This window comes from Cynocephalus volans, chromosome 15, assembly GCF_027409185.1.
Source record: "Cynocephalus volans isolate mCynVol1 chromosome 15, mCynVol1.pri, whole genome shotgun sequence".
NCBI lineage: Eukaryota > Metazoa > Chordata > Mammalia > Dermoptera > Cynocephalidae > Cynocephalus > Cynocephalus volans.
In genome coordinates this window covers 51,186,122-51,200,043 of record NC_084474.1, presented here as the reverse complement: position 1 = coordinate 51,200,043, position 13,922 = coordinate 51,186,122, and the positions used below count along the sequence as shown (strand labels likewise).

The 13,922-nt window shown below is 41.2% G+C and overlaps 1 protein-coding gene across 1 annotated transcript in view; it reads left to right on the top strand.

Moving 5' to 3' along the window:
- The window catches only part of PTDSS1 (phosphatidylserine synthase 1), a 60,673-nt gene that overhangs the window by 19,828 nt on the left and 26,923 nt on the right, over positions 1-13,922 (top strand). The window contains exons 3-5 of the mRNA XM_063079546.1: positions 3,241-3,285; positions 6,144-6,268; positions 13,046-13,204. Coding sequence (XP_062935616.1) covers positions 3,241-3,285; positions 6,144-6,268; positions 13,046-13,204 — 329 coding nt within the window. The remainder of the gene's footprint in view (positions 1-3,240; positions 3,286-6,143; positions 6,269-13,045; positions 13,205-13,922) is intronic.

Here is a 13,922-nt window from a genome sequence, read left to right as displayed (position 1 = left end):
TATTTCTCTACTGTTGAGAGACTCAGGCCAAGAAACACCTACAGTCTCCATCTTCTAAACCCAATCCAAATAGCATGTAGAAGTCCAGTGTGGCAATGAAAAATCAGTTCGTCGTCGTATCTACTAATTCCACACCTTATGTTATTGACACAGAAAATGTTGAGAATCCCAAATTTGATTGGTTGGAAGAACATATGAAGGGTTTGACTAAACGATGAACACCAATATTAAATAAATCTGCTGGAGTTTCTTGGACAAGAGGAAGAGAGACAACATACAAAATTAGTTAAGCCATGACTTCCTTGAATGTGGCTTAAGAAATATGGACACTTAAAAATTCTACCTTGAAAATAAGAGTAGATTTTATCTAGAGAGAAGAGATGGGATGTGGAATGGAGATTTAGTTTTCATTTGGTTCATTAAATCTATAAGGCCATAAAACCGGTAATATAAAAAGGTTCCATGATTCTATTTATATGTACATTAGAAAGAACTTCAGTTGTTACTGTAAATCCTCAGTGTATTGTTTCAGCGGTACTAATTTAATGCTGATACACTCTAGATGCAGTTTTACATTGTTAAGCTACCACTATTGTCTTGGGAACTGAACCCTTTTTCCCCTGAGGCTTTGGATTTGACATTGCATTTGACCTCTTATGTAGTAATTGACATGTGCCAGGGCAACAATGGATGGAATCTACCCTCAAGTCCCAGCATCATAAGTAACTCTTGCTTTTCTGGCAGGCATTTCCCATCAGTATTTCCATTCAACAAGAGCACCAGATTCATTTACCTCGGCTGATTCCCAAGAGTAGAATTGCATTGACCTCAACTATTTCAAAATGCTGCTTTTTATCTCTGCATATGTGGTGTACTTTTTACAGTTAAAAAAAAATGATCTGTTTTGAAGATAAAATTATAAATCTTGAATTTAAAAGGTCAAAAATGTGAAAGAGCCAAAACTGTAAATCAAGTATTTGGGATGTGAAGACTGGAAGTTGACTTGCGTTAGATTCACAAAAACTTTCATACATTTTCTGTAAATACATTTTTTTTAAAAAAAGCTATGGATCAGAATAGCCACATTTGGAACACTTTTTGATTTTAGTCAATATTTTTAGATAGTTAGAACCTGGTCCTATGCCTAAAAGTGGGCTTGATTCTGCAGTAAATCTTTTACAACTGCCTCGATACATAGAAACCTTTCTCAGAATTCATTTGTTCTCATGGTCACACGCTGATGCTTAGATGTTCCAGTATCTAATATGGCCACAGTAGTCTTGATAACCAAAGTCGTTTTTTCCCTTCCTTAGAAATCTAAACAGGAACAACCAGATCGAACAGATTGGAAGCTACTGTGTGTGTGAATGAACACTCCCTTTTTTTGCTTCATACCTGAATGCTGTACATCTATTTTGAATTGTATGTTGTGTTTATTTATACTTTGATTCATGATCACCTCTCATTTTATGGAATTGATTTGCATTAAACACAAGCTGTAAATTAAAAAATGGCTGAAAGAACACAAAAAAATTGAACACATTTGGACAAAGTTTTCGCTGAATCTGTCACCATCTGCGCTCTCATTACCTGTCGTCCAGAACTCAGGAACCAAATGCATTTAGATGAAGCAGAATCTCTCATGAACTGAACTCGCCTTCTGAGCTGTCACAGTCCAAACTCAGGAATTGATTAAATTTGGATGGTGGGGCATACTTGTAACTGATTTTCATAATATGAACTTGATCCATCAAAGAAAGTAGTTAAACTATGTTTCGATGTAGTCTTTTTAAGAGGCCAACTTTAGAATGAATTCAGGAAAAAAAATTGCAATGTAATGTTTGCCTCAGACAGGATTCAAGGTTGCGAGCAGCAGAAGCTAACTCTGCTCATTAAAGAGCCTGCTACAGAATATAGACTGGTCCACAGAATTCTAGGAGGGCTTGGACACCAGGCCCCAGGCTAAGCCTCTAGGAGCAGCTCCTCACCCAGAACTGATCTGAGGGGAAACCCCAGTGAGCTTTTCCTATAGTCTGCATCACGGTCACTCCTGCAGTGGACTCTAATGGAGCTGCCACTGCCAGGATCCCCAGTGCCACCTCAGTGTGAGGATTGCTGCTGCCTGCTGGCCAGGGCCAGAGGGACAGACATACTTCCCTCTACTGTCACCAGCTCCCAAGGTTAAGTCTGGTATGGGAGCAACTGAAGACCGAGCCCTAGCTACGAAGAAAGGCTGGGAATCAAGCTCTGGCCTCTCCCCTGGGGATCTGGGATTCATAACAATGGAAGTTCTCCAAGTATAGAATGGCTGTTTGAAAGGTGTGGGAGCCCCAGACAGCATAGGTGCCCACTAGAGCAGTGGTTTTTCATACTCGTGAGTTGTAACCCTTAATTGGTGGTAAATTGATTTAGTGGGTCAAGGCCCAGCTTTCCTCCTCCTACCCCGTCTCTCCCCTCCTCTTCTTCCTCCTCCTTTGAATGAAGCAGGAGATAAAGTACTGGTGTATCATTTGTAGTAAGGCTGAGTTTTGTCCTGTGAACCTTTTGTTTCAGCTGTGTGGCATCTGCATCTCTATCTGCACTGGGTTTTCCTGTAAGAGATATTTTGTTACCACAGGCCATAATCAAAAGCCATCGTTCCAGCCTCAATGTGCTGGTGGGGAAAAAAGCCACCGTAAAGGTGTGTTCAGTGCTCATAGGGTTTTCTTTCAGGCTCCCTCCCCACTCCACTTGTTTTCACAGCACAGTGTTTCCCTGTTCTCCCTAATTTTCAGTTAGTCACTCTCTCACACATACACTGTCACACACACATGTGCGCACCCATGCACACACACCCCCATGTGCACCCATCCTCTTTCCCCAGAGCTGGTAGCTGGAAGAGTTCCCTTGTTACAGTACAACATGTGTTACATACACTCAAAGGCTAGCCTGGTGACCTAGCACTGTTACAACATTGTTTCCATGGGAAATTATGTTCTGACTTCTAAAGACAAAGCTTAAAAAAACCTCTCTTGTGGAGAGTGGTACCTGTTACGATTGTGATTGTGATGATGTGGATAAAACATTTCAACCTAAACTTTGACCTTGAAAGTATTTATGTAGCAAATAATAATAATAATAATAATTAATAGTAGAGAGCATTTTGTTATTGTGTATATGGAGATCAGCAGTGCTTTCTTTAGTTTCAGTCTTCTCTGTTTGAAACCATTTCATTCTAACTCTATAATTTTCTGTCTGCAGGTCCATTTACTCGGCCTCATCCAGCCTTATGGCGAATGGTTTTTGGTGAGTTTCCATTAGTAGATGTAAAAATATATTCAACTCTTTAAAATCTTTTTTCTGTGTATCATTATAGCGCTTTTACTTACTATTATATAGTTAAAACTTTATAGCTTTTATTTTCTGGTGTTCCTAATATAATTTTTTTTATTAAAATCCTTTGTTACAAATATTGGTGACTTTTATAAGTGCTGGTGATGACTTGAATTCTTTTACATGTGAACTGTTTCCTCCACATGACTCCTTCTTATGCTCTTGTCTCTTAATGTACACAGGAGTGGACTTAAGCAAATATTGCTTGTTTTCCTTTACACACCTTCATGTTGCTCTTTGCCAGTGCAAGCTCAAGTGCATCCTTTGAGCATGCTGGAGGGAATGAAAACCCAGCAATTCAGTATCTTCAATGTTATGAATGGGAAGGAACTTGGAAAGGGGGAAGTCTTCTGACAAAGAGCCCTGATTTGAACTAAGGTTTACTGATAAGCGTGTAAATACCGCATGTCTTATTTTTACTTGATTTTGTAGCCTAAATAGTCAAAACGCCTAAATGGATTTAAAATAAATCTTCAACACTTCAGATATTGGCTTTATCTTTGCCTATATAAGATATCAAGTAAGTTGTTTTAAGTTTGGAAAATGTAATCTTATGTAAAAATGCAAAAGGATTCTAAAAAAATGAATATTTTGCTAAAGATTGCCTATTTTGCTTTCAACCTTCAGAGATCATAGGTAACTCTTAAACTCTTTGGATTTATTGGTGAACTTTTCCCTCCACATTATTCACTGACTGTGGCTGTGTGACAGGTGATGCTCTGGACCCTGAGGCCACCAAGGAGGACGAAACAGAGAGGAACCTGCCCTTAGGAGCCAACCTTCCAGTCAGAGGAGGGAGGACAGCAATAGTAAACAAAATGTTAAACAAATCAATAATCAAAAAAAATCAGCTATCACTAACTGATAGGAAGTTAGTTAAAACTGGGCGAAGTGACAGTGACATGGTGGCTGCTTTAGCCTGAGTAGCGAGGGAGAACCTGAGGGAGTGATGCTTAATCTGAAGCTTGCATGCAGGGAAGGATCTAAGCATTGATGGGGGGTGGCGTGGGTGGCATTCCACGTAAAGGGAAAGGCTGCTAAAATGGCCCCACAGCTCAAAAAAACTTGGTGCGTTCCAGGCCAGCATGGCCCAGGGAGAATAGTAAGAGAACTGTCACAGAGTGGGGCATAGACAGAATCACAGGGCCTTGTGGGCCAGGGTAAGGAGCATGGGCATGAACACAGTAGGAAGTATGAGAGGGTTTTTCCCAGACAAGTGGCATGATTACATTGACATTTCTAAAAAGATAGTCCTGGCTGTATCATACTTACGTCCCATGGACTTCATATTGCTGCTTGAGGTTATAAGTTTTCAGCTAGTTGAACACATGTTTTTCCTATTTCAAATGATTCGTTGTAGGTAATGGGCAGTTTTATTTCTTATCTGAGAGCTTTTGGGAAAATGGAGCCCTTTGGTCATCTGATGAGACCGATAGACAGAACCTTTCCCAATACACACACATACCCTGGAGCATGCACAGTTCTGCGTATACACTCCGGGGCTTCACAGACCTCACAGCCCAACTGAGAACTCCAGTCTAGGAACCTTGTGCCAAAGATACTTTCTTCCTGTCCTTAAATAATTATTTCAAAAGGATCATAATTTTTAAAAGGCGTAGTGGGAGATATTTAAGGTGAAAATTTCTAAAGATGGCTGGCACATAAGACCTAACACATTTCTCATACCAATGTGCCTAAAAATGTGTGTCCCCTGGGCCCTAGGATGCAGACTGTGGGGTGGCCACACTCCCCCTGGGCCTCCCTTGAGCTCCCGAGGATTGGAGAGGGTCCCATTGGGATGCCTGGCGCTTTGGCACTCACAGTGGATTTCATTCCAGTCAGGGCCGTTCTCTCCTCTGGAGCTGCTCATCAGAGATTAGTGCTGAGCCAAGTTTGGATGGGCTGCTGGGATCCAAGGTCATGTGTATCACAGTGTCAAGATACCCTGCATAAACATTTTCATTCTAATAAGCTCAACAGAAAGAGACATGACAAAGCCCCTGGTGGCTGATTTTAAAATCTTTCTAAAGTGTAATACACAATCTTTTGCCTTCTTAAATATATTATTAGTTTTTCTTTTTTAAATGATTTGGGGTGATTATTAGGATAGCAGTTATGATGTAATAATAAAATAATGCTTTCGAGGGTTAATGTGAAGTATCAGTCTCGGACAAGTGGCCCTGGGCCACCTCTTGCATTTCACACCTGGAGGACTAAGGTGTCCCCCAGACTGGGCTGTCCACACCCAGCCTTGCCCATCTCCACTCCACTCAGTCAGCTTCGTAAAATATTACCTAGATCGTCTTATTTCCCCGTTTGACTTAAGATCAAATCTAACCTTTTTGCCATGGCTTTCAAGCCCTGACTGTCACTTCAGTGCCTCTGTGCTCCTTTCCCTCTGTCCAGCACCCCAGCCACATGTTGAGTCTTAGACATTTCTCTTCAGGGACCTACCTGCATGCTGTTTTCTCTGCCTGAGTGTCGCATCCCCTCCTCCCCTCCCACCCCACACACCCTTTGGTCGCTGGTCCTTCACGTCTCAGCTTAAGCATCATTTTCTCAGAGACAGTTTTACTGACCTTTGCCAATGGGAATTAGGGCTGTGTACCAGACTCCCTCATCAGAGATGAGACCAGATGCAACAGGGGTCTCAATAGGCCATGTGACTGTATGAGTGTCTGGTTTTGGCAACGAGCTGTTGGAGTCTCCTGTGTGTTGCATTTTCGACCATTGGATCTCTCCTAAACTTGAGCATTTTGTGTTTTTCTCAGGACTCAGTGTGCTCTACTTCCTGTTCCTGGTATTCCTGCTTTTCCTGAATTTCGAGCAAGTTAAATCCCTAATGTATTGGCTAGATCCAAATCTTCGATACGCTACAAGGGAAGCAGATATCATGGTATGTACTTGTCAGCAGCCTCTTACAGAAATTGGTAGACTGTTGGGTGTAGGAGGTAGTAGACTTCACATTTTAAATTGTTTCTTCTTCATATTTCCTGTGTAGAGATCTAAAAACCAGGTCTCTGGGCACGTTGCAGAGTTGCATGGTTTTCCACATGGTTTTCCAGGGAGAGTATAAACATCATCATCAGACATCCTCTGTCACTTGTCAGCTGCAGGACCTTGGGCAAAGTACTTGTTAGTCTGTTCCCTTTCTCATAAGGTGAAAATACTAATACGGTACTTATTTGGGGAGGCTATTGTGGACTATACAAAGCATGTTACCTGCGAGGATGCTGCGGAGCCCGCCGTGGTTCCACGTGCACAGCAGACCCTCAGTAACAGCGTCCCCCCTGCTCCCCCTGGCGTCTCCCTCAGCAGCTCTGCTCTCGCCCCCTCGACCCTGACGCCATGATCCTTCCCACCTGCTTGCTACAAAGGGGACAATTGTAATGATTTAGACCATTTCATTTGTTATTTTTATTACAGCACAAAAACATTTTCTATTCTTGGCTAAAACTGCTGTGCATTTTGGCTTTTACTAAAGAGACAAGTTGTATGGGAAAAACCAACTGTGGTCCTCTCCATTCACAGCCAACACTTGTGTGACCAGATGTGCGGGTTTTCCCCACACCAGCAAATTCTCCACCTCTCTGGACGCCAGCTGGGTGTCCCGCTGTTTAATTCAGTTCTGACACTATCTACCTGGAGTTAACGTCAGACTCCTCTAGTGAAGAGCTCAGTCCCACGAGACTGCCCACATTTTAGATGCCAGTTGCAAGTCCAGTTTGTCACCTGTACTCCTGACCAACTGGCTACAAATCAGGCATTCCCACAAACCTCCTTGGGCTCCATCATTTGCTGTGATGGCTGACAGAACTCAGGGAAACATGTTTACCAACGTATTATAAAGCATATCATAAAGGATACACCAGATGAAGAGGTACCTAGGGTGAGGTCTGGAAGGTCCCTGAGGACGGGAATGTCTGTCCCCATGGAGTTGGGGTGTGTCACCCTCCCAGCACAAGGATATGTACCCAGAAGCTCTCCAAACCCCATAGTGAAGGGATTTTTGTGGAGGCTTCATCACATAGGCATGATCGATCATTAGCGCAGTCTCTAGTTCCTCTCCTCTCCCCTCCCCAGAGGATGGAGGTGGGACTGAAAGTTCCAAACTTCTAACCATGGGTTGGCCTTTCTGGTGACCCCACCCCATCCAGGAACCCACCAAGAGTTGCTTCTTTAGAACAAAAGCCACTCCTATCACCCAGGAAACTCCAAGGGATTAGGAGCTCTGTGTCAGGAACTGGGGTCAAAAACCAAAATATGTATTTCCTATTATATATCACAATATCACACTATTTTATATGTGATGTTCCCTTCCAGTTGCTTTTGTTTTTGCTTTTATGCCTAATGTTTGATATAGGTTGAAGAAATATCTGATGATGCTCAGGAAAAGGAGAACAGACATTTGGACCACAGACAGGTTTGCTTTGACAAAGAAACAATGTGAAGGGACTTAATAAAAGGTCCAAGAAGTAATCATTCCACCATAGTTGACATTGGTTAGACACTTCTAGGAACAGTGTTTCTTGCTTTTTTCTTTAACTTCTTTAAGGGACATGCTTACAGCAAAAATAAGAATGGCAAAAATTATGTATAAGTCCCAAGGAGAAATGTCTGTTTTGAGATTCTTACTCTGAGGAAGAGAATGGCAAAGGGTAACTTACTAGTCTGTAATGATGATGATAATGGAGGTGATAGTTATGGTGTGCAGAACAGCAGTACTGACTATGGATTGTCTACTTTGCCAAGCACTGTGCTGGGCATATGCTACATGAGCCTCATGCATGCTTGCTGGGCATTCATATCACCCTTTTACAGAGGAGGAAATAGCCCCTTAAAATGCTAAGTATATCACTCAAAGCACAAGCTGGTAGATCTCTCTGCCTTCAAAACCTATACTTTTCCTTGGGACTGGGCTTCAAGTATGTAGTTACAATAATAGTGCTTTGATGGTCACAGGAGGCTTGTGAAATAGAAATTGGAAGACAGATACCCCAGATACAATATTTTCCCAAACAACTTTCATGTTTCAAAGTAAAGTGACTTGCAGGTGGATATACTGGTATGTGTCTGTTGATCCAGTTCTCACTGCCAGTGGGAGGAGGTTGAATCAAATAATGCTCTTGACAGCTAGCTTTCTTAGGAATTTGACATCACAGGGACATCTAGATGTTGCAATTATAGCCCCAAATAGCTTTTACAATCTAGTTTTCAAGTATCGGCCAATTCATCCTTGCCAAGCGAAGCATGAGGCTGTGTTCAGCTTGTAGAGGCCCAGCTGGTGCTAGAACAGCCTCATCTTCTCCATCCCTAATCCCATCCCTTTTTACTTCCTTAATCTTTCACAATTCTAAAGACCTGCTGTGGTGGCCCTAAAGAAACACCTTCTGTTTTATAGGACTTGTGGTAAGGAGAAGTTCCTTTATGTAAGACAGAAGTCTGTAATTCGCTGGTTCCTAGGGTCACCTACCGTCCCCATTCCTTCATGAGTCACCCTTTTCTAATCTGGATAGATTGGGCCATGCCTGATATTGTACATTGAATCTCAGACTCCCTATTCCCTTAGAATTAGTGGTATAAATTGGGGCTGGTGATCACTGAAATTCTGTTAGAGGCAGTTTTTTTGTGTAATTGTCTGGAAAGTTTGCTGCTTTTAAAAATATTGATTCTATTCAAAAATTTGTGTTTTTAGCTTCAGACAAGCTTTGAGAGCACAACTCATTTGTAAGCTGGATTGTCTGAAGTAGCAGTCTTTTGTTTAGCAAGTACTGACTGAGCTTTTCCTCTATGCCGGACACCATGCTGGTGCTAGTGGGGGAAAGGTAGGCACACTCCCTGTCCTCTTAGAGCTTAGAGTCTACAAGAAGACAATTTCAGCAATTTAAAAAAAATTTATTATGGAAAGTTTTAAACATATGCAAGAGTAGAGAGATACTATAGTCCCCATGTCCCCATCGCCCAGCTTTAGCAATTATCAACACATGCCCAGTCTTTTTTCATTTCCCCCACCCCACCTCACATCCTGATTGTTTTGAAACAGTTCTCAGACACTTAATCTAAAATATATGGACTTTTTTTTTTTAAACTTAGTTATTTAACAGTTAACAGTATATAGTCAGTGTTCACATTTCCCCTCATAAATGGTTTTGTGCAGTTGATTTGTTCAAAATAGGATCCAGACAAGGTTCACACGTTCATGTGACATATCGCCTAAATCTCTTTTAATCTGTAGTTCCCTCTACCCTTTCCTTAAAGTTTATTTGTTGAAGAAACTATATTGTTTATGTTGTAGAGTTTCTCACGTCTGTATTTTGCAGCTTGCATTTGCAGGGTAACATTGAATGTGTCTCTCTGTCCTCCTATATCTCCTATAAAACTGGAAGTTAGATGTGGAGGCTGGATGGGGTTCCAGATTGCAGTTCAGTGTTTATGGTGGGCCTGCGTCGTAGATGGTGCTGTGTATGACATTATGTAGACCTGCATACTGTCTGGCAGTCTGTTCTTACATCATTAAGGTTGATTATGGGGTCAGGAGGACAATGTCGATTTTAAGATGCACGATCCATTATAGGTATGGCTTTTGGGAGGGGAAAAAAAGAAACCTTATATTTAAAGTACCATACATTGTAATATATTGGAATAGTCATCCTAATTCTCAAAATAATACAGTCTGGAAAAGGTGTGTCTAGAATCAAGAAAGCACAGTCATTACATATGGTTATAAAGGATGCAGTTGAGAATTACACACGGTGCCTGGGCCTGGTCTAGTCTGGGAAGTCAGGGGAGGCTTCCGTGAAGAGCAGAGGTTTTAGCTGACAACTAAAAGGTGAGTGGGAGCAAGCCAGGCACAGTGGGGGAGGGGCAGCCTAGCCTGTATGGAGGCCCTGGTGGGGGGTGGGGAGGAGAACCAGTCAGGAGCTGAGGGACTGCAGAACTCAAGAGGTCGACGGCCATCCTTGAGGCCAGGGAGGCTGCCAGAGCTGAGCCACCAGGGATGAGGGGTTTGGATGTTACTCTCAGTGTAATGAAAGGCCATGGAAGGATTTATAAGCAGAGGAGTTGCATGGTTTGTGTTGGTGTTTTACGGCGTCATTCAATAATACCCTGACCACTGGTTGAGTTCACAGAGTTCAAAATATTAGCTGATTTCTTCCTGCAAAAACTCAGTGGAGCAGTTGCCTTTAGACCTGGGCCACGAGGGCTTGCTAATACTATCCACGCCCACCCCACCCCGAATTAGGCAGGCCCATTGGACAACCACAAGCTTCTTCCACAAGGCAGGGCCTGGCCCACAAAAATTTCAGTATGCTTGAGGGAGCAGACCAGCACATGTGCTGTCTGTAGGCAGATAATTTCCAAAGAGGACCCAAAAGAGTGGAGCTCTTTCTTCTTCCAAAGTCACCACCTCCCCCAGGAAGGAGTGGGAGAGAGAAGGGCTGGAAGCCTGGAGTGTAGGGTAGTAGAGATCCTTCCACATTGGGAAGGGTGCATTACCCATCTGCAGCCACCCCCACCCACACCACACCCAGTCATGTGATTTTGACTTTCAAGATCTGTTTGTGATCTTAAGTTGTATGTGAGTGCCCAAGGCTTACTACAGCATCATCTCTACTTTTTTGTATGCCTGAAACATTTCACAGTTTTAGAAAGATAGGTCCTGGCCAGTTAGCTCAGTTGGTTAGAGCACAGTATTACAACACCAAGGTCAAGGGTTGGGATCCCTGTACTGGCCAGTGCCAGCAAATAAATAAATAAATAAATTTTAGAAAGCTATTGCAGAAGCATAAGCAAGAAATAATAGTGGCAGTGAGATGGATAAAAGAAAAACTTGGGAGGTAAGATGACCAGGACTTGGTATTTGTTGAGCGTTGGTCAAGCAAGGGAGAGGATGAAGCCACCAAGGGCAGCCTAGGACCGGTTGGCAGGTGGGCAGAATTTGCCTTCACTTACTCACGCACACACACCTGCCCAGCTAGCCGCCTTGCCAGGCGCTGGCTCTGGGCTGTCTTCAGTTAAAGCCTGTTCCTCCTGTTTCCCAGGGTGTAATGCATTAAACTGCAGTGCCCTACGGTCCTCCCAGGACAGGACCTCGGGGACTTCAGAAGGTGGTAACTGGCAAATCTGCTCATTAGTAATTATAATGCTAATAGACTATTTGGCTGTTTATGATTTTTAAAGTTGCTTCCCATATAAAGAAGTATAGAGATAATCTAATAGAGTAGAAAGGCCTCCAAAGTTGTCTTTCAACCAGTGATTACTTTGAGTAGACTTCTGAAAACAGACCTCTCACCCCTTGCTTATCTAACCCTAGGCAGTGTGTTCCAGTGTGTTCCAGCATAAGTAAGAGGGAAGGGTGGTTGAGGAATTTGGGGTTGGATGAGACCTGGCTTGTTCTCCTTACCCTAATGTATAACTGGCTTCAGCCCAAGGTATTTCTTTCTCAGCCTATGATTCCCTGTGACAGGAACATGCTGTTCCAGAGTCTGGGAAGAGAATTTTGATCTTACTGCAAGGCAGTTTATTTTTTTTAAGCCTTATCTTGACTTATCCTTATTGAATTTCATTCCCCTTTCTTCAGATTTCCCACTTACATATAAAATCACATCATACTGCTTCTCAAGAATTAGATCTTTTAAAAATGCCCTTTCAGCATTGCAAATTGAAATGCACTTTATCTGGGAAAGAAATCTGATGTGGTGGGTTTAGGAAGAAACAGAGAAGCTCTTTTTCTCTCTTGGAAAGTATCACTTCTAGAATTTAAAAATATTACAGCTTATCAGAATTCTTCCAGCTGGCTGATAATAGGTGGATATTTTCCAAATCTCACTGATTCCTATCAGATTAATTTTGGGAAGAAAGGATGTGAAATGTGGAGATTCCTGAGAAATGTATTATTGTCATATTGACATATGTTAACTACTTTCAAAATAAACACTGAATTAAGATTTAAAAGTACTTGGAAATGTATATATCGTATTTAAGATAAAAAGATACTAGAATTGGAACCAAAACTCTTAAAAGCTTTGTGATTTTTTTAATATTTAAGTTATGTATTATCTGATATATTTTTGGGTGGGGGTTATGCTGTTTTCTTCTAATTGCTGAAATTGGGTGCTTCAGCTTTTCTTTTTTTCTAGTGTAAGTATTTAAGGCTTTACATTTTCCTTTAAGTTCTCCTTAACCATATCCCATCACTTTTGATATAGAGTATTTATATAGTATTTTCATTATCATTAATACTGATTATTTTTAAAATTTCTCATATGATTTCTTCCTTAATCCATGATATTTAGAAATGTGTTTTTAAATTTCCAAAACTATTGGGGTTCAGTTGCTCTGTGATCAGATGACATAGTCTTTTAAGATGTGTTGAGTCTTTGTAAAATTATTTTTACATGGACTTTTAAGATGTGTTGAGTCTTTGTAAAATTATTTTGCTTTCCATTTTAACCCAGCTTTTGCAATTTGGAACAAACAATCCTGATTTAAAAACCTTAATACTTATCCATTTTTCCTCAAGACTCTTAAGTTATTAAAACTTTTTTTTTTAATGAAGAAGACATACATTAATTGTCAGAGTCATATCGATTCTTGTCATTTACTGTCAGAATCTTAGGATCAAGTTGACTTCTAGAGTCTCATTAATTATTTCCCTTTTTATTTTAAATAGGAGTATGCTGTGAACTGCCATGTTATCACCTGGGAGAGGATTATCAGCCATTTTGATATATTTGCATTTGGGCATTTCTGGGGCTGGGCTATGAAGGCCTTGTTGATCCGTAGTTATGGTCTCTGCTGGACAATCAGTATTACCTGGGAGCTGACTGAGGTAAGAAGGGGGCCTTGGGGTGTTACCCAGACTACACAACATGCACAGTTTCTGTGTAGGAAGAACAGTGTCCACCAGTTAACAGTCAACTAGCCCATTCTCCAGCCCCTGTGGTACAAAACTGTATTTAAACCATTCCATTAGAATATTTTATACCTTTGTTTAAAAAACAAACACACACACACACAAAAAAAACTTCCTTGTTAACTTAATAAAGTGTGCCTCTAGCCCACAAGTCTTAAAGAGAAATGAAATAAAGATAAAGGATGAAGTTAAAATCCCAAGTGACACAAATAAATGGTAATGAGGAGATCTGCTTAGAAGTGAATAGATCGGTTTACCCACTAACTGGTTTCCAGTTTGAGATAAATAGAATTGTAGTGTTCGGAAATTACAAGGACATCCTGGGTATTCTGTAGTTGACAAATGGATTCCAGTATAAGTCCAGTAACTCAATAATCAGAAGTTTGTCTCATTTAGTTGATGAAAGAGATGTAGTCTTGAAAAACAGCAAAAAGAAATTTGAGGAATAATTTATTATTGTTCAATTATTATAATATTCTTAGCTAGTCATTCCCAGAGAACAAAATTTGGCCACCTGCATATTTCTTAATGCCAAGCATTGTCCTGACCCAAACTTAGAGAAGCTTGCCAGTTAGATTTCGCTTCTATTAATGTGCCTCTTGCAGTTCTGGAGGCTGGAAATCTGAGATCAAGG